The sequence below is a fragment of the Equus quagga genome, chromosome 6 (assembly GCF_021613505.1).
Source record: "Equus quagga isolate Etosha38 chromosome 6, UCLA_HA_Equagga_1.0, whole genome shotgun sequence".
In the NCBI taxonomy this organism is placed as follows: domain Eukaryota; kingdom Metazoa; phylum Chordata; class Mammalia; order Perissodactyla; family Equidae; genus Equus; species Equus quagga.
The window spans coordinates 130061322-130082886 of NC_060272.1; the positions used below are offsets into that span (position 1 = coordinate 130061322).

The 21565-nt window shown below is 41.1% G+C and overlaps 1 protein-coding gene across 1 annotated transcript; it reads right to left on the reverse strand.

The window, feature by feature from the left end:
* Window positions 1–261: 261 nt before the first annotated feature.
* On the reverse strand, window positions 262–9971 carry NDUFB6 (NADH:ubiquinone oxidoreductase subunit B6). Its single transcript, XM_046664966.1, has 4 exons — window positions 9684–9971; window positions 7646–7738; window positions 3351–3395; window positions 262–439 (listed from the first exon to the last, which is right to left on the reverse strand). Exons 1-4 carry the CDS (start codon window positions 9861–9863, stop codon window positions 371–373), a joined length of 387 nt encoding a protein of 128 aa, XP_046520922.1. The 5' UTR covers window positions 9864–9971; the 3' UTR covers window positions 262–370.
* Window positions 9972–21565: the final 11594 nt, after the last annotated feature.

The following is a 21565-nucleotide window of genomic DNA, read 5'->3' on the forward strand; positions in this document are numbered from 1 at the left end:
CCTTCTTTAAAAGAACAGTGTGTGGAGCTTGTTCTTATATTTATTTGTTGCAGCATTTCATTCTGCTGCATCGCTTCACATCAGACTAGATTAATTACTGTGTAAAGAAAAAATCTATCAAATCCTGTTTTCCAAGTCAAGAATGACCAGAAAAAGTAGGTGATTGCTTATATCATTTTTTTAGCATGCCCAGTTTTTACTTATTGTTAAATAATTCAGAGTCTCAAATTGTACAATGTTTGTGAAGAAATAGACAACATATCTGAGAGTAAACTTTATTAAAGTTACTTTTCCAGAAAATATATTCAGTAAATGTGGTAACGTAGCAACAAACTTGGGCTCATACACCTTTGAAATTTTAAAGTAATCTTCAATGATGTTGATCAGGAAAGTCTCTCATTGGTGGAATTACTTCTCCAGTCTCCAGAATCGTATCACCCTAGAAAAACAAAGATGCGTTAGAAAAATCTTCTCTGCAGAGGTGATGATAGTTCCACTTGGTCAGACCTCGCATGGAAAATCCAGTTCAGCTCTGGCACTCACACTTTAAAAGGGACTTACACAAAGTAGAGGCTGTGTGAAGATGAGAAACCAGTATTCAAAATCTTAAGGAATATGTAAAAGAATAAGGGAAGTTTCACTCAAACAAAATGACCAGAAAGGACATGAAAGGTGTCTTTACAAAGCAATGAAGGGATAATCTCTCTTTTGCACGGCCCCAAGAAACAGGAGAAGCCCCAGAAAGAAGCTGCAGGGAAACATTTTCAGTTGAATATAAGGAGGTAATGATCCCAGCAACTGAATGTGTTAGGCATCCAGTTTACCATTTGGCTCAGATTTGAGAGACAGAATGCAAACTTTCCCTGGGCAGCTGGTTCAGGTGCCTTTTCAAACATAGACAGAGTGTGTGTAGTAGAAAGGGCATGGGCTTTGTGGACAGAACCAAGTGGTGAGAACCAGAACCTCCACTGACAAGCTGTATAATTTTAGGCAAATTACTTAGCTTTCATTTCACCTTTGTGTTTAACATAACAGATTCTGTCAGCCTGACGGCCCATGAATGACTGGGTAGAGTAGAATTACCCCCATCCCCACCTCTGCCCTTCCCTGACCTTGTTCCGCTCAGGACTGTGACCTGAGGAAGTAAACTTGTATTATGTTTAAGCCAATATACATTTGGCGCAAAATTTATTAGCACAGCTAGTATCCTAAGACAGAAATGAATAATGTGAAGTGGTACTAATGCTGCTGTAATAAAAAGTGAACCACATGGCACTGGCTTAGCAGTCTGGCGGCAAGGACACTGGCAATGGAGGCTGAAAGATGGAAACAAAAGGCAGTGATGACTTGGAAGCACACGGTGTAATGAGCCTGAGGTTCTAGGAGAAGTAGCTGAGAAAAAGTATAGCGTGTGTTTAACTACTACTGGCTGCCTTGGGAATGTACTTTAAGAAGCAGGAGCTCAGGCAAGAAGTGGATGATTTCAGAGGAGAAATAAAAATGGAGAGGATCCAAAAATTCAGGACCTTGCAATATTGGAAAATCAGATTGCTTCTGAATCTCCAAAGAGTAAGAGTTAACACTGAAGAGATTCTGAGAAACACAAGCCCAATAAAACTCAGTAAACAGAGGGATCAGCACTATGGCAAAGATCAGACAGAAGTGAAGGGCGCCTTTGAACCGTCTTTTTCAGATGGCCTCCACACAGCTGCCACTGAATTGAGAGAGGCAGTCGCATGAGGACAAAGAAATGAGAGAACTTGGTGACTGTGTATAGAAAGCACAGATACTGGCATGCGGGACTGACCAGAGGCAAATAGCTTAGACTCCTACCAAGGATTTTTCTTTCCATACCTACCAAATGTTATGGGAATGAGATGGTCAAAGAAACCAAACATATAGACGACAAAAGCCTGTGAAGGTTTGAGCTTAACACCACCTCTGGCACTCAACCTTCTGTGAGCAGGAGGCAGACTCTGAAGGCTGTACAACCCTAAGGAGGGCATGCTTCCCAATACTCATTTTAGATGGGGTCCCCCGAGACGTCCAGCCCTCTCTCCTTACTCTGATCTTGGAAGCCTCGTGTTCCAGATGGCATAATTATGAGATTGAGGAGGACAGTCTGATCCACAGTAGTCTGTGATGTCAATAGGAAATAAACCTTTCTTTGTTAAGCCACTGAGATTTGGGGGTCTGTTACTGTCTATCTTATTCTAACTAATGTATGTACAAATGAGCATTCTTCAGGTCCTCAAAGGGGAAGCTTCTCAAGGGGTCAATGGTACAGAAATAGGAAAGAACCACAGTGGCAAAAAATACAGAGAACAAGAAATGCTATGGAATCACTATGTGGTCTTCTATAGAGAGCCCTCCTTCTCCTCCTTTGAACAGTAAGGACTGAATAAATAACAGACAAACATATAAATCGAAGAATAAATAAATTACCCAACTGCTGAAACCACCAAGATAATTTCCTATTTTGAGACTACCTAGACCCTGACACACATCAGTTATACCCAATGAAATATGGAAGAAATCTTCTACTATTTCCTAAATCAGCTCCAACTGCAAGGGTTAACCAATTTTGGTGGTTCTCTCTAAAATTCCCTTCTGTTGCAGTAGATAACGGATTATTTGACTATGTCATTTGATTGAAGCAAGAATCAACACTGAGTTTTGGTTTTGAAAATTACAGAACTTAGAGACTGATGGTAGTTCAGTATCTGTGGCTAGAAATAGGACAAGAACATAGCACATGTTTTACTGCGCTACATAATAACCTCACAAACAGCCAGTAAAAACACCAACTGACTACTGAGGAATCTTTTAATCGTGAAAAGACTCATTTTAAATTGGGATGATAGCTTACATATTCCTAGTATGAAATTTAAAGCACACATGAGCAGATTTTAAATTCACAGATAGAGAGGTTAAGGTCAAACTGCCATAAGAAATGATCGTCTGGAAATAATGGAGGAATTCAGTTGCTGTCACTATGCTCAGGTGTCTGCTTAGGCCAGGGCCCTAAGTCCTTATCTGACATGAAATAGGGCACCGGTGAGTGAAAACCTGTTGGTACCTTCCATTCACTTTAGGACAACAAAGGTCAAGCAACAAGTTTTACAGCAAGGTTGAAAGATGTGCCCACCTGCCATTTTCAACTGCAACTGCTACCTCATACTAGTTCCTCTTTTTTTTTTTTTTTTTTTTTTTTAACAAGAATATACAAAACAGGCATGTAAACTGACAGTGAGAAGAAGGGAACATTTTAGTCTAATGATCACTTGGGAAGGGAAAAGAGAGAGGAAAAAAATGAAGAAAAGAAAAACCAGAGACGTTTTAAGACTTACTGGGAATATTCTGGGCTTCCTTTCAACAATGGCATATGGTTTTCTCTGCAATAAAAGTAATGCTCTGTTAATTATGGTTTTAGAGTTTCTTCTAAAAGTAGATCACATCCCACATTTTTAACTTAAGCTCAAAACTTTCATCGCACTCCAGACTCATACGTCCAACTGCTTACTCGAGATCTCTGCCTGGCATCAGAAACTTAACCAGGTGCAACACAACGTCCCCCAGCCCCAGACTGTCCCTGTCTCAGTAAATCCCGCTTGCTTTCATTCTCGCACTTACGGAAGCCAAAGCCTTGAGTCCGCAGCAGACCCTGTTGTTTCCACCTTGAGATTCCACCCTGAATCTAAGTGCTTCCCACCACCTCCAGTGCTACCACCCTTGCCCAGGCCTCCACCACTGTTCACCTGCTAGTCTCCCGGCTTCCGTGCGTGCCCCCCCTACACTGTTCTCCACTGCAGGCCAGATGTTGGAGGGAATTTTCTGAGAACCCCAAACAATTTTGGTTATTTGTTTCACTCTTCTTTCAACAGGCTAACAGAAAGCAAACCTTAACTGGATTGTCTGCAATTTGTTAGGCAGACCCTAACTTTTGTTTTTACCTTAAAGTAAACTTACAGAAAGTTGCAAAAACTATAAAAGTAATTTTTTTACTGAATCACTTCATAGTAAATTGCCGACTGCTTTATTACTTAGTGTGTATTTCCTACAGATAAGGCCAATATTCTTAAAATAATCACAATATAGCCATCACGATCAGGAAATTAACCTTGATACATTACTACCTGCTATCTAAAGAACCCAAGCAAACTTTACCAATTGTCTCGATAATGTTTAGAGTTCTCAGAAAAATCCCCTCTTACATGACTTGTTCTCCCTTGCATAGGATCTATAAAATTCTGACTACCAATGCTATCTCTGTTCTTCTGACTAAGCACTCAGCTTATGTCCATTAATCAAGAATTGCATTTAGTTGGCATGTCTCTTTAGTTCAATCTGGAACAAATCTTCAGTCATTCTTTAATTTTCATGATCTTGACCCTTTTGCGCATAACAAGTCAATTACAGAAAAGGCCCTCAGTTTGGGTTTGTCTTATGTTTCCCCATGATTAGATTTTGGTTATGCGTTTTCCGCAGGAATATTGAAAACTTGATGCTGTTTCTTCTCACTGCATCCTATCAAGCAGTACACAATTCAGTTTGTCCCTAGGTTTCTCCGCTACAAAGTTAATCTTTTTCCCTTTGTAACACATGTTGAAGATAGGTATTTTGAGATTAATCTTAGCATCTTTTGCCGTTCCTTGGCTAAATAAAATATTACTATGATGACGCTCAAGTGGACTCTTCTGTCATTCCCTGTCCATTTATTATTTAGCAATCAATTGTACACAAAAAAGCTTTCTCTTCTACCCATTTAATTAATTAATTTATACGAGTATGGACTCATGGATTTGCATTTTATGTATTCAGTTGGCTATCATCTATTACTATCATTATTTATTTTGATGCTCAAATTGTCTCAGTGGGAGTCCTTTTAAGCTGTGTTCTTTTGATAGATCTCTATCATTCTTTGAACACTTCTCTACTTTCTGGCACAACAAACTTAGCTTGTATTTTCCCTGCCCTAGCCCTGGAATCAGCCATTTCTCCAAGGAGCTCTGGATCCTTTCAGGGGAGAATTGTTTTTACAAAATAAGACTAGGCTGCTAGATGTGCTAATTACCATGGGGTAGCACTGCTCCCAGGCCTGGCAATGGACAGAGATACAGAATATCCACATTTACATCTATATTTATTTCTATATCAATACATATTAAAAACCATGAGTTCACACCAATACTTCCAATTCCACTCCAGTACCACAGGTTTTTCTCCCTTTCCATATGTGTAACTCCCTTTTCCAACAGTGAGAATCCTGGCTCCCATTATCATCAATACATGTACTTATTTGATCAATCTTCCTCTACATAACCAACCTCCTGTCACCACCACCACACTCCAGTATAAATAACCTCCTCACCTTATGCAGGTTTGACATCTTACTCTGGGCTGCCACCTCCCTCATTGCCCCAAACCACCCTTCTTCCAGATGTCCTCCTCCCCTTGCTCAGGTTCCAATATCCTACATCTGGTTGCTGCCACTGGGGCTCTCCAAACAGGTGTACTCACCAACCACCCCCCCCGCCGCCACCTACCCAGCAACCCACTCAGGATCTAACCTGCCTCACTGGGTACAAGAACGTCCTCCTCACTCTGTTTGGGTTACAACACTCCATGCTGGGCAGCCACCCACCATTACAACTCCTTCCATGCCACTCCCTGAAATGCACTCCTTCCTCACCCTACCCCGGATCCAGCACTCAACACCAGTCTATCCCTAGTCTTTAAAATATGGCAGCTGGCTCAGTTCAATCACCCTATGCAAGATCTTTCAGTGAAAAAGTTCAAGCTTTGGACATCCTGGACTCTAAAGAAAGAAAGTTGTAAAAAATCAGACAGAATGAAGGAAAGGGAAATGGGATGATGACAGAGATAACCTTTGTCTATCTTGAATTTTATTTTATATCAGATCTAGGCTCAAAAAAAGGAACAGAAATTCTTTTCTCCCTTCCTCCTCAGGACCCCAAGGTTACACTGGCATTATTAGGTCAACTACATTCTGATCATTTAAACACTGTTTCTGAGGAAATAGGTTTCAAGCTGTAACCAAGTAATATAAAGACTAACTTTTTGAAAAGTCATATATTACTGAAGGTTCATTAAACTTCTTACCTAAAAAGATTCAAAGTAGTTCAAAATCTGCTGGGAGCCGTGGCTACATCATTTGATCGGCTGTTTGACAGGGTCCAGCCGATTAACACCGAGGGGTGCAGGGTCTCCCCTTGGTGAAGAATAACCGGCCAGCCCCTCACATAGTTCTGAAACCTTTGCTGCTTCTAATTGCCCTTCATTCCTTTTCCTTTCTTAACCTCCAGTTTTCACTCCTTTGGGTGGCTGCTTGGGAGGCACTACCTCCCGGGAAAATTAGATATAGTAAGAGAATGTGACCACCTGCAGGTAACTTTCAAGATATTTTTCAGTTAATTAACGGAGGAGCACACAGTCCCATTTGAGACCATCAGAAAGGAATCCTGCCGAGATAAGATGTCGAATTAGGTTTATGGCCTCTATCTGGTTAATGTTTCCTTCTCCCTCCAGTTCTTTGTCTAAATATATATATGCATCGTCCTTCTAAATTTGCTGGTTAATTGGATGATCAAGAAGTATCTACATATTATTCTTGACCTTCCGCTTTCTGTTAAAATGTTATAGAGGTTTTCTCCTAAAAGCAATAAATAATAAATAATTGATGAGTAGAAGGGCCGAGGGGTGCAAGAATGCCCCTCGGTGAAGAATGGCCAGCCGACACCCCTGATATTTTCTGAATTATATGCATGCTTTCTAGCAAGGTTATGTCTATACTTATTTCTGTTTTTTATTCTTGAAGATATATAGTTTAGCTTAGCTTTTCAGCCCTTTACTTTACTAACAAAATGATACTGTCTCCGGCAGTGTGTTTAAGGGACTGTTAGCTCCACAATCTAAAAGACAAAGGAATGCTTTCCCCCCCTAAAGGGCGCGAAAAATGTAAAGATGTTTAACTGCCCGCTGAGAATGCAGATAGCCCTGGGGATAAGACACCCTGGAGTCGCCTTTTGTTCCCATTAACCATCTACACTAATGGCGTAAATGATTGAGGGAGGCAGGGATGGCTCCACCAGGATGTAACCAGACAGACTGCTGTCCTGTCCAGAGGCCTGGACCTTCTCTCTTTGATTTAACTTTACCATGAATTACAACAGATGCCTAGGTACCTATCTCCTTTAGCTTAGAGACAACAAACACTAGTTAATTGCGGAGAAGACTACCATTAACCTTATGCTCTATAGAATAGAAGGCTAATAAATATTCTTGTGCTCGTTTTTTACTTCCTTATCTCTCTGAGAATATTTGTAGAACTATTTCTGTACTAATCCTGAAAAATATATAAACGACACTTGTACACAGTAAAGTCGGACTTGCTAACACCAACCCAAGTCTCACGTCCTCTTTATTTTCCCCTCCCCCAGTTTTTCGCCGATGCCATCTCTCCCGCGGGAACCTGGACTCTGCCGAGGCTGGACCCCGGCAAAAATCAGTTCTAAGTGGCAGACTTTTTCCACTAAGTAAAGCAGAGTAAGGCACACTCACATAGGAAGTAATTTTGTACAATATAAAAGTAAATTCTGAAAAAGACATCCTTAAAAATACTTACAGTCACATGATATTTGACATAATAATGAATAATCCAAGCAGGTATAAGTACATGAGTAAAAGCAAAGATACCATGTCGATATGTCTTATAGAGCTGGGGAAAAAAAATACACAAAATAAGTAGATATCCCATTTTTTTGTTTGTAGCAGAAAAACATCAATGTCATAACAATCTCGTGATTACTTTAAAATCTCTAAATGCTACATATTTCCTTAGTCTATAGCTAACCTCACTCATTCAAATATTTTTACTAAACATTGGGCCTGCTACGGGATAGCTAAAGAGTTCAAAGCAAATGAAGCTTAAGACAGGTAGCATTGTGCAAGACTATATAGTAAGGCATTTATAGATATGTTTTTAAAAAAAGGCTTCTAACAATATCCTTATAATAAGTTTGTTAAAGATAAAACAAGGCATAAACAAAGAATACTTTTAATCAATTTAACCAGAGTAATCAAACCTACAGAATTTTTCAGGTAGTCATTTCCCTAATTTATCAATTTCAGATGGCCACCATCAACACCACTTTTATCATTCTAGGTGTAAGGCTGGCATCCTGGAGCACACCAATGCTGGAAAAAGAATGTTTTACATACTGGATAGGGTGTTACAAGCTCACTTTGAGATGCCTTCAGGCACACTATTTTTAAAAGAGAAAGCCAAAAGAGAACTAAAAATGGAACTTTTCCATGGCAGCCAATTTGACTGAAACACATCTATCCTTTCAGGGAAAGGACAACCTAGATTCTAAGTACTATAAAAGATATGATTACGGAAGACAAAATTAACTCAAAGTCAGGTGAGATGGATTTCAAGAAATAATCATCTATTTTCTTAGATCACTGGCTGAGGGGTGGGATGTCAGCTTTCAACCAGTAGCTGCCAAAATCCACAAGAAACGTGGGGGATACAAAGGGGATTGGAGGGTTGAATTAGAGTTTAATTTTACTACAATTTTTACCACAAAAATAAGTAATACTACTTTCTCAGAAAAATTTGCACCAGACTTAGGGGCACAGTAAGAAAGGAGATACACATGGCTTTTAATGTGAACTCCTCCAATTCCTAGCTCTGTGACCACTGGTAAGTGAATTTTTGTAGGCCTCGGTTTCCACACATTTAAAATGAGGATTAGGAATAGTTTCTATCTTATAAAAGAATTAAATAAAGTAACACATGTCAAACCCTCAGCAAAGTACCAGGCACAAAGTAAGCACCCAAATGATACTTATTAGTATAACCATTACTATTAGCCAATGTCATAGCTAACTGAAAGCAATTCTGAGGTGCAGAGTTCATCACTCACAATTGATGTAATTTAATTAATGACCTCAAGAAAATGTCCAGAGACCCTGAAAACGACGGCAGCTCTTGAATGAGTGATTTTTCTGCAAAGCCCAGGAATGGTGTCTTTAAATGAAACAGAGTTAAAAGTCCATAGTGGTAGTTTAGAAAGGTGGCTCTTGGATGTGACTCACTAGGCACACCAAGAGAACCCGACTTTTATGGTGATGACAGGGAACTGCACCGCCAGCTAGGGGCTCACTGTGCCTTCTGGTAGTTGGGTGTAGGATTAGTTGGTCTTTATAACCTCAACTTTAAAAATCAAGCAAGTGTCCCCAAATACTAAAATCATAGAATTGTAACTCCAGTGAATTCTTGGCTATCATCCGGAGGGAAGATTTCTACAATCAAAAGAGGACCAAACATATAGCGTCCGGTAAAACCCAGCAAAGATTCGCCTCCTCATCACACTTGACAGCAAAAGGGCATGACTCTCCCAAAGCCACACATGCTCCTGGACTCCTGACCCCCAGCCCGAGACTCCTGGGACAAGACAGTGTCCCCGCTAAACCTGTCTCGGTTGACCCGACTCTCCTTCGGGAACAACCGGGACTTGCGGGCGCAGAGTGGACCTTCCTCGGTGTGGTTCCAATGAGCAGGCGTCCTGCAGCCAGGCTGGGGCGTGGGGGGGCGGGGGGGGGGGGTTTGTCGCAGCGGGGTGTGTGTCTGGGGACGGGGGAGGCCCGTCACTCACCACGTTCTTCCAGGGGGCCTTGTCCTGCAAAAACTTATTCCAGAATTCCTCCATAGGCCACATCCTCCGCGGGGGAAGCAGCGGCTCCCGGGGGCTCAGCTCCTGGTCCTTCAGCCATCGCCTTCTCAGCTCTCGCAGCTGCTGCAGCCGCAGCTTCTCGTCTGGCGTGTACCCCGACATGTCGCCGCTGGTACCCAGGCAGAGAGACACGGCGCGCCCTCGCACCAGGGTCTTGTCACTTAGGCGCGCTCCCGGTCTGCACAGCGACCTTGCGGGGACGCCTGGGAGCGGCGCGCCGTTATGACGTCACCCTGGTCCCGCCTCCGCGGCGGCTCCAATCGCCGCGTCGCGGCCAGGCATGCGCAAAGCCTGAGTCCCGCTCCGTCGGTGGGGTTGTGAGCGAGAGAGAGGGTTGGGGGGAGCGCTGTACTTATGGGATAAGCGGAAGCGGGGCAGTGATGGGCAAGAAAGTACGAGCGGTCGGAGGACTTGAGGTTCTGATAAGAAAGAAGAACTGGTGTTCTGGGAGCTGAGCTGGAAGACTGAGAATATGTGATTCAATGAATTTGATGTCCAAATGCAAAATTCTTCACTTGCCTCTCCCACCTTGGAATTCCTCTTCCCCTGACCTTGAGCGTCTGTGGAGACACTTACAGACAAGATTAAATCCCCGCCGTGTCAGTGACTGGTGATGTGGCTTTGAACAGCTGTCTCGGTCTCTTCACGTGTCCCGCGGAAGTAAAGAGTAGCTTAATGTCTAGCAGAATTTCATAGCCAAATTCACACTTTGACCGAGCAATCCGACTTCTAGGACTCTATCTTAAAGATAGCGTGGTAAAAATATGAAAGGAATGTGCACGAGTATTCACTGCAGCACTTTCTAATTTCTAATAAAATACTGGAAGTTACTCCAAAATTTCCCAATAGAGGACTAGTTGAGTAAATTATGGTACAAATACACAATGAAGTGCTTTGTATACAAACTGTGGAATGATCTCCAGAATATATCCTTAAGTGAAAAAAGCTAAGTGGAGAGAAGTGTATATAGTATGCTACCTTTTATCCAAAAAGGGGAGGGTGGTAGTAATATTAAATGTATAAATATATATACATGTGGGGCTGGCCCCGTGGCCGAGTGGTTAAGTTCGCGCGCTCCGCTGCAGGCGGCCCAGTGTTTCGACGGTTCGAATCCTGGGCGCGGACATGGCACTGCTCGTCAAGCCACGCTGAGGCAGCGTCCCACATGCCACAACTAGAGGAACCCACAACGAAGAATACACAACTATGTACTGGGGGGCTTTGGGGAGAAAAAGGAAAAAATAAAATCTTTAAAAAAAATATATATATATACATGTTTGCTTACATTTTAAAATAATGGAAAGGAAAAGTATTGGTTTTTTTTAAATGTTACCTATGAAGGAGGAAGGGAATAGTATAGAGGAGACAGAGATAGAAGCTAAACTTCTCTGAATATATCTTATTTAATAGATTTGACTCTAGAACCATGTAACCATTTCATATCATTATAATTGAATTTACAAAAATCAGCCTCTAAAAACTAAAAGTAAAAACACATGGAACTAACTGATTTGCTTGGTGGCATAATATTAAAAACACACCATTTCAAGTAACTTTAAACCATCAAAATTACTGTGTATTCATAGAGAGATATACCTCAAAGACAAATCGAACTGCAAAAAAAAAAAATCTTAAACTGTTTTAAGAAATCATATTGTTGGTAGTGATGATAGTGGTGGTATTGTCAATCTGACACTGAAATAAAGGTTTATGCTGGGATTTTTGTTATGGGAGAAAGGAGATACAAATGTAAATTGTATCAGTAAAAACTGTAGTTCTGCATTTGTATAGGAAGAATCAGTATGAACTCATGATGTATTTTATCTTTAAATATATTTATCATTTTATCTTAGCTCTGCCCATTGAAATGGCCTAAAAATAATGGCCAACCCAGAAACCAGGAACATCTTTAGCTCTTAGATTATGATCGCTACATACCATTTTCTCTTAAAAAGAACCAGGATTCCTTGGAGCAGCAGGTCTGAAAACATTTTGCTCCCAAGCCTCTTTAAATTCTTAAAAATTGTTGAGGACTCTGAAGAGCTTTTGCTTATGTGAATTGTATCTCTTGATGTTTACTGCATTGGAAATGAAAACAAATTTTAAAATAATATATTCATTAACAAAAATTATTTTGTGAGAAGAGTGCCATTGTTTTACATTTTTGTAAATCTCTTTAAAGTCTGGCTTAATAAATGACAGCAGAGTTCTTATAACCGTTTCTGCCTTCAGTCATAGTATCGCACACCATGCAGCCTTTGAGAAACTCCACATATGTTTGTGAGAGAAGGAGAGTTAAAAAGGGCAAATACGTCTTAGTACTATTATTTTGACCTCAGAGACCCCATAAAAGGATCACAGGGACTCCCAGGGGATCCCCACATCAGTCTTTGAGAACCATCGCCTCAGACAAATAGCTATTCTAGCTCCAAGTTAGGAAATGTAAAAGCAGCCTAGAGCGTCGTGTCTTAGCAGAAAGCAGGGAAGTTTTTAGAGACTAGGAGGGCATGTCAGAGGATTCAGGAGCCAGCTGAAATAGTTTTCCACTGGTCAAAGATGGGACAATTTGAGCATCAATAAGAATAATGACTTTGGTGTAATGAAAAATATCAAATACATTAACATACGAGAGTTCATAATGATTTTTTTTAAAAAACCTCATTGATCACTTTTGGATGGTGTTAGGAAACCAATTCGTTATTTTGAAAACTGGTCAACAGACTGAAAAATCAAGCATTTTTATGGCCTCTCTACATAAATTACATCTTAGAGTAATAAAATAGTTTATGAGAGGAAATTTACTCAAAGAAGCATAAAAACCTAAAAGAAGAAGGGATGGCAGAGTTAAAATGTCACTATTTTGCAACCATTAGTTGGGTAACGAACCAATCTGGCGATCGTCAATGGCTGCCGACATCTCAAAAAGAGACCAACTGCGCCCCCTGGTGGAAGGCTGCCTCACTGCCCGCGAAGTAGCCTTGCCAAACAGAAAATTGAAGCTGAATCTGATCGAATTTCTAAATCTAACTATTCGTTTACATGAAAGACAGGGGAGGGAGCAACTCCTTGTACCACATCAAAATGGTACACTCAGAAAAATCCAGATTGTAGAAACTGCAGACAAGAGACTCAGTTTCTTAAACAAAAATATATCAAGGGGGAAAAAAGAGAGAGAAGGAGAACCCATAGATTAAAAGAGACAACAAGAACTCAACGATAAGAAAAAACCCACCACATTGAAAAATGGGCCAAAGACCTTAGCAGACACTTCACCAAAGAAGATATACAGATGGCAAATAAGCACATGAAAAGATGCCCCACATTATATGTAATCAGGGAAATGCAAATTAAAACAAGATACCACTACACACCTGTTAGAATGGCCAAAATCTGGAACACTGACAACAGCAAACGCTGGTGAGGATGTGGGGCAACAGCAACTTTCATCCACTGCTGGTGGGAATGCAAAATGGTACGACCACTTTGGAGGACTGTTTGGCAGTTTCTTACAAAAGCAAACATTCTCTCGCCGTACAGTCAAGCAATTCATTCTTTGGTATTTGCTCAAAGGAGTTGAAAACTTATGTCCATACAAAAACCTGAAAATGCGTATTTGTAGCAGCTTTATTCATAATTGCCAAAACTTGAAGCAACCAAAATGCCCTTCAGTAGGTGAGTGGATCAACTGTGGTACATCCAGACAATGGAATATTACTCAGCACTAAAAAGAAATGAGCTATCGAGCTGTGAAAAGACACGGAAGAATCTTGAATGCATATTACTAAGTGAAAGAAACCAATCTGAGAAGGCTACATACTGTATGATTCCAATTCTGTGACATTCTGGAAAAGACAAAATTATGGGGGCAATAAAAAGATCAGTGGTTGTCAGGCCGGAGGGGCGAGGAGTGGTTATGAAGAGGCCAAGCACAGAGGACTTTTAAGGCAGTGAAAATCGTCTGTATGATATTATAATGATGGATGTATGTTGTTATACATTTGTCCAAACACACTGAATGCAAGACCAAGAGTAAACCTTAAGGTAAACTATGGACTTCGGGTGATTCTGATGTGACAATGTAGGTTCATCCTTGGTTTAAAAAAAAATACCATTCTCGTGAGTGATGTTGATAGTGGAGGAGGCTATGCATGTGTGAGAGCAGAAGGTATATGGGAAATCTCTGTAAATCTGTAAAATCTCTCAATTTTATTGTAAAGCTGAAACTGCTCTAAAAAAATGAAATCTTGAAAAAGGGATACTGAGGGAAATTTGAACACTACTTTGATCTTTTATGATATTAAGAAATTACAGTTAATTTTTGTATGTGATGATACTGCAGTTTTATTTTTAAAAGGGAATTCTTATCTTTTAGAGATACTTTCTGAAATATTTATGGATGAGAAGATATGATGCCTGGAATTTACTTCTAAATAATTGGAGAGAGAGGGGAGCGGTTTGGAGGAAATAAGATTACTAATGAGCTGGTAATTGTTGAAGTTGTCTGATAGGTAAATGGGGGTTAATTATACTCCTCTCATATAGTATTTTGTATGTGTTTGAAATTCTTCCAAATAAACACTTTATACGGATCTGTGCCTCGAAGTAGTAAGTAAACGATGTGTTTAAGTTATTATTAATCTTCATTCTGTTTTGTAACACTATATTTTAGATTAAAATTCTGCAGCCCACTTAGGCTAGAGCTCTCAGTTCCGTTATGAGAGCCACACGATGGATACTCAAGTGAGCGTAAGTTCCTGCATGCTCATCATCCCAGGAAGGACTGCCTTTGATAACCAAGATAAATGTTCCCTTTGTGAGTAGAGTTAAAGAATTCTATGACTCCTTGAATTTGGGGCCTTCATTCTGACTTTCTCTGGAAAATTACTACACTGTCCCCATTTCCCAGCACAACCACATTTAAAAAGAAAAAGAAGATCAATATTGTTTTGGAAAATATATTCTTAGACCACTGGCTCCTACCTACCATCTTTGCATCCCTTCCCATTTACCTGTGGCTGTAATGGAGCTCGTGGGAGAGCATGTGCAGCTTAGCATTCCTGGAGAATGGAGACACAAATTCGGACGGTCCGCAGTGCCTGGCTAACTACCGGCTATTTCCACAAGAGGGCGCTCTAGCTTGCTGAAAAATTATAAATACAATTAAGTCGGGTTTTATATAAGGTCTCATTAACCAGCCCACAAAACTTGAAAGGAGCTGAGGCAAAGTGGGCAGAGAAAAGAAGGGGCCAGGAGATAAGGTGAGAGGGTGTCTTCTGTGAGTAAACTTTACTCTTCAGCTTTGGATCTGTGTAGTAAGGGTCCACACTTCCCGCTATGTTTTTTTTTTCTTTCCTGAGGAAGATTCGCCCTGAACCAACATCCGTGCCCATCTTCCTCTATTTTTTAGGATGTGGACCACTAGCACAACACGGCCACTAACAGAGCGGTGTAGGCTCGTGGCTGGGAACCAAACCCGGCTGCAGAAGCAGAGTCCACCAACTCAAACACTAGGCCCCTGGGGCTGGCCCCAGCTATATTTAAAAAAGGCAGCTTGGTTTGACCTGGATAAGTGCACTAGTTGACAGGTGATGTGGGACAGAAGGCTGAACTGAGGGCAGGACCCACCGTCAGACTGAGTTAACAGCCAGGATTTGAACGAGAGTTCCACATCAAAGTTCCCTTTCTTTCAGCCAAAAATGTAAAAGCCTTTGTGCTGTCTTCATTTTAAGCACTGCCTAAGCCCAATAATTGAAAACATATTTAATTTCTCTCTAAATTCCTTTATCTCCTAATAAGATTCTTTCATTTTGTTCTTTTGTTTTTTAAAAAAAATTGTATCAGCCCACCATACAGGCATCATTATTTCCAAGGGGACAGAGAGGAAAGGGATCCTCGCTCATGTTGATCAGAAAAACCTGTGAAGATGCTAAAGCGGGGGCGTTCTGCAAATCCCTACTTTGAGGCTTTGTTTTAATGAGTGTTTTGGAGGTGTACAGAAACGAATACAATCAGCAGCTTCGTGGTGAAGTTCACTACTGGCAGAGGGTCACACACTGTGTGCCAGAGATGGAGTTGGAGCTGCGCTCTTATTTGAACGTTAGAGCTTCCATCTATGCTGCATGGTCGGCACGACTGCAACTGTCTTCCTATCCTCCTGAGATTAATAGAGCAGCAAAGTGTTTGATGTCTTAAGCATTTCGTGATCCAAGACAATGTCCATTCGCTCAAGTTTTGCTTCTAGTTGGATCCCTGCAGTTTCACTGGCAACTGATGCCAACCAGAGACACTCTAGAAAGAGCAGTTGATTAAAACCACTAACTCTGTTACACAGAAGGCATCCTCGAGTTCTCCACAAGAGGTTCTAAAACTTGTGTTTTCATTTCACGATAATTTTTAAAAAGTAGTGTTAGGATATTCTAGATCACTTGGATAACTACCTTATCACCAACTCCCCAAATTTGTGTGTGTGGGCGCAATTGCACGGGCGCCAAGTGGAGGCCACGCGATGTGAAGGCTCACTCTGAACAAAGGTTTCACAGTCATTCAGATATGGGAAGCAGTGACTGGAGCTGCCTCACAGCACACAGCACCCCACGGCACAGATTCTGTCTTCATATATATCGACTAGCAACCATTCATTCAGTAAGTAAAGTAATAAATACGAAAAATGAAAGAGTTTTCATTCTGCTTTCTCATTGTTAGAATATTTTGTCACTGTTGTAATTTGGAGGGTGCTACCTAGCAGAGGAGCCAAATTATGAAACAATGAATTGGTTAAAATTAATATTGTTTAAAAGGAAAAATTAAAACAATACTCCATGACTCAAATAATGTTCTAGTATGTCCAAAATCGAGGCTATACACAATGAAGCAGAAAACCCCAAACTGCGTCTTCCCTCTATTCAACCCAACATCGTTTTTGTTGTATTAAATCATATCATTTTTTGAATTTTATTAATGTCATATTTTTGTTGGCATTTAATCTATAAATTAATTTTAGTTTTAAAGTTGAAACAAGATATAGACAATGAGTATATACATAATTTCTGTTTGGAGTATTTAAGTAAAGTTATCATGAAAATAATTTTATTTAGGAATTCTATGCAAGAATTTGTCTTCCCTCCTTTAAAAGGGATTATTACGTTACTTAAATTTAAAAACACTGTTGTAACATCATACAGGTTTATTTCTTTTCTATAAAGTTATTAATGACCAACAGGGAATAAACTAAGGGTAGAGTGAGCACGTAGTCATAAGAACAGTTGCACTACCTTTTGATGACTACAGTGATAACTAACTTTTTGTAGGACCTAGTAGTCTTAAATGTAAGAGATCACTCCTTAATTTAAACCTAGTAAATTACATTTCATAAATGATCCATCTCACAAAACAGCAGGGGCAAAGTGTTTAAGCCCAGAATTTTCTGACGTCTTCCAGAAAGACAATTTTTCTTTTCATTTTTTGTCCCCATGAGCAACTCATTTTGCCTTTTCCCCCCCTTAATTTTAGTTGGTTTTCTTGGATGAAAGAGATGGCATTTGGAGAGAGGGAGGTGGACTGATTCATCCCAACTGATTGTTACACAAATTTATATAATAATTGATAAATTTTGCCTTGACTTTTTACTTAATAGATCTGGTTAAGTGTCTCATAGTCATTATCAGTAAAAAGGAAAAGTATTGTTTAAAAAATGTGTAATTAACATTAAAACCTTTCATCCCTATGTAAATGCAGCTGTCTTCTGCTTGTGTTTTTGAAATATCGTTTTATTTCTTTGCTGTTCATAAGTTATCTTTGATCTCCACACTCCTGCTTTGAAGGATCCACAGGTTTCTGTAAGGATATGAGTGAGGGGAACACTTGAATGGCTTCTTTGTTCTCTGTTCTGTTCTTATGCATCTCATTAGCGTGATGATACAATGGTCATAATCTGGACGAGTGACTGTTATTCTCTTCACTTCGTTTTTCATGTATGCACACCACATACACACATGCACAAACAGGTAGATTCTACCTACTTCAGGTCACACCACAATCACTATCATCACTTTATTTACCTGGCAAATTTAGAGTAAGAAGTAGTATGTTTAGACTGGGCACAATAAGATGGAAAGTTGAGACACCAAACTAGATAAAATCCTTTCCTTAACATTTATTGTAGCCAGAATTATACCAACGCTTGTATGTTGCTCAATTCATTGACTGTTACTGGAACTTTTTATCTGCATCTGTAAGGAGGGACCATTTCATTCATTGATCACACCAATATTTGTTCAGTGAAAACAATGTGCATTTTGTGCATAAGCCTTAATAATAGTACCTTTTATTGACATACAATTGACATGCAATATTGACATACAATTTACCACTTTATGAGATACTTTCATTATATATCCTATTTAATGCTCACGACAGTCTTTTGAGACTGTTTTTCATTGGCTCTAAGTTGTTCAGAGAAATTAAGATCAGAAGCAATGATCTATTTCACTTCCCTCCAAGCTACTCATGATCACATGAAGCACTTTTAACACTCTCCTCTTAAAAAGGGAGCAAAAAGTCCTGTTTATTTGTTTTGATGGATCAAGAATGAAAAGAAACCACTGCCCAGACGTTTTCTACTGGTCTTGGATATGGTTGGGTAGAAATGCAAGTTGGGGGACTCCTCTTGACTGGGTGGAAGGTGGATGTCACCAGGTCACATTGGGTCTCAATGTGTCATCTGAGCTGGCACACTGCACCCTTCAGCAGCCTCTGCCATGGCTGGGCTCAGCATACCTGCTTCCAGCAGATAGAGCTCAGCTCCTCTCTAGGCCATATTCCCCAAAGCTACTACATGAGACACAGCGGCTTACTTTTTATCCGCCTGTTTACTCACATGAACTTCTCAGAGAAGCAAGAGGCTGATTACAATAAGCTCAACTTGGTTTATCTGATGCAGGAAGAAAAGGGTTCAGCATTGCAACTCCACCATACTTCCACTTTCAAAGTCGTGTCTTACCACGTGCGAATATGTCAGCACTCTTCTAGCAACTGCTCACTTATAATAATATGTAATTTTCGTTTATCGAATTCCTTCCAAGATCTCATATCACCAAATCTTGGTAATTTGTGAGTGCTTATAGCAGGAAGCATCCATGGATCCATTCATTCAATAATATTTTATTTAGTGTTTTATGTATGCCAGATGCTGAGCTGTGGTGAGAATAACTTTATAAACAAGACTCAAGGGACCTTACAATCTGATAAAGGAAGACAGATATTTAGACAAATCAGTGTACATAATGGCTACGGTGGATGAGTGAATAAGTCCCCAGGCTTTCTTTGGAGAAAATAAACCCATCTACTTTTCACTCATCCATCCATCTGCGCATTCATCATATATTAATCTTGAGTACCTACCTGATGGCAGGCCTTGCCCTCAGTGTCAAGGATACAGAGTTAAATGAGACAGCCCCTGACTCCCAGAACACAATTAGCGTCGGAGCCAGATGAGTATTAAAAAGTTGCAATAAGCAGGAGATGGTTCCTGGCTGCACAAGAGAGGGAGTGATCAGCCCCCTGGGTGAGGCTTCAACGGAGGCCTCAGAGTAGAGAAGGCGACAGAACCGGGTCTGGAAGGATGAGACACTGTCATCAGGTAGACGAGGAGAGAGAGTACTCAAGGGAGCAGCGCAGACTAGTCCTTTTCGTTGTCTCTGAATGCCTAGGTTCAGGAGCAGGGTGTTCACGCAGACCCTCTCTCAGCTGGAAATCTCCATGAGTGCGCCGTGGGGAAGAGCAAGTCTGTCGAGTACCATAGCATCTGACGGGCAAGTCCAGCATGTCGGTCATGTCCGACGGGCCTGGGAGCTCTGGCTTGGAGCTTCAAATCCAAATCCTAGGGATGGTTTTCAAGGCTCTTTCTAACTTGCCTTCATGCTGCCTACCCTGCTTCTTTCACCCTCTTCCCCTCCCTCGATCCTACATTCTGAGGCCATCACCTTTCTACCCTCAACAACATGGCTTTATTCATTCCTCTCTCTTGCCTCCTGACACCAGTTCTGCTGTCTCCTTCCTCTCTGCCAGTCGACAGCTCAGCTCAAGTCCCATCTCCACTGCAAAACTTAGACCTCGTCAAAGGACAAAAGTAGAACAATTTCGTAACAAATTTAACGTCCTTTATGCAGGGAAAACAACCCACAGGTTGGGGGAGTACAGTGCCTCAAAAGCAGCGGAGCCCTTTTCCCAATGGATTGTGGGCAAGGGCGGGTTTTACAGAGCATTAGATGAGGTAAAGCGGAAACAGGGCCTGATAGGCGGGGAGATGGGGAGTTTCCTTGTAAGGCCAGCAGGTCCTGTTTTCTAGACTAAGGTAAACTGGCTAAGGCTGAGTGGGAGGATTGTAATTGCTGCATGTTAGGTTTCCTTGACACTGAGGCTTTTTCTGTAATAAGGGAAAGACTTAAGTTTCGATTTGTGACATGGGCTGGGCCACTGGGGCAGCCTCCACTTTGTGGGGTCTGATATACGAGTTACGTTTATCAACCTCCATGGCCTAATGGTTTCTATTGCTTTGTCCATTTAAAGAACTCCTTTTCTGTTAAACCTGTGGCAAATATGGCTTCCACAAATGGCTCAGATAAACAATTTTGCTAATAACCCTACTCTGCCTAGCCCGAACACATCTGAAACACTTATACAGAAAGAGGCACTACCATATCCTGCAGGACATCTTGGAAGAGAGTTCACTGAGAAGTTCAACGAGCATGAAACAATGTTAGTAAATGCCTGTGGCTAAAGCTGACAAGGCCACTTTCCCAAACTTCCCATGATGTAAGTACTTCACATGGCATTCACTGTCTCGGGCTGTGGGAAGCTTCTCCTTCCAAGCGTCATCGTCTGTGTCCACAGCCTGCCTTCCTGACCCCGTAAGCTCAAACCCTGTCAGAAAGCGCGCTGAGGTTCTACTTCCAGCTGTCGGATTTTCTACCTCAAAAGGATCTACCTCTGAAACCTGGAGAAGAGAGTTAGAATGCTCACAAATGCCTCCAAAGGAAATTTGGACCTTATTGCCATTCTCACATTCTCCTCCTTCCTTTCTTCCTGCTGTTTCTTCTCTTGTGTTAATCAGGGTAATTAACAAACCATCCCCAAATCTCAGTGGCTTAAAATGATGAAATCATATTTCATGTCCACATCACAGTCCCCTGTAGGCTGTGGGGATTAGGGGGTGGGTGGGCTCCACACAGGCGTTGAAGGACCCAGGCTGAAGGAGGCTCCCGTGGTCCGCCTGGGCAACGACATCCACGAGATAGGGGGTGGGGAAGGGAGAAGAAACATGGAGGGTAATGCAGGATATTTTAGGAGCCAGGACTGGAGGACTCTTCCACCCACATCCCATTGCCAGAACTCAATCACGGGGCCCCACCTAACTGCAGGGGATGCTGTGAAATGTAATTTAGTTGTATTTCCAGGAAGAGAACAAAATGAGTTTGGTGAACAAACCCTCCATCCCATTTGACTAGGGAGAAACTTTTACCCTTCCTTGGAGGTCCGTTCTCTCCAACCAGTCCAAGGAAACACCCTTTGGTACCTCGCACAATTCCGACAACGTGCTTGATGGGTCGTGTACTGTCCAGTTACATCTATAACATCTTGATCCTATGTTGTACACTGTCTTGTGCAACTCTCAGATTGTCTCACATACACATTTCTCAATTCTTCAGAGAGAGTCCATGGTAGAGGGGGTGGCAGTGTGAGAAGAAGCAGGCTAGAAAGGGCTGTTTCTCATAGGAATGGGGAAAAAGTAAACAAATTAGACCTTT

Coding starts and splice junctions, on each gene's coding strand:
- NDUFB6 (XM_046664966.1), bottom strand. CDS start 9,863: ATGTCGGGGTACACGCCAGACGAGAAGCTGCGGCTGCAGCAGCTGCGA. Junction 3,396..7,645: donor ATGTCAAATATCATGTGACT/GTAAGTATTTTT, acceptor CTTTTATTGCAG/AGAAAACCATATGCCATTGT. Junction 440..3,350: donor GGAAGCCCAGAATATTCCCA/GTAAGTCTTAAA, acceptor TTGTTTTTCTAG/GGTGATACGATTCTGGAGAC.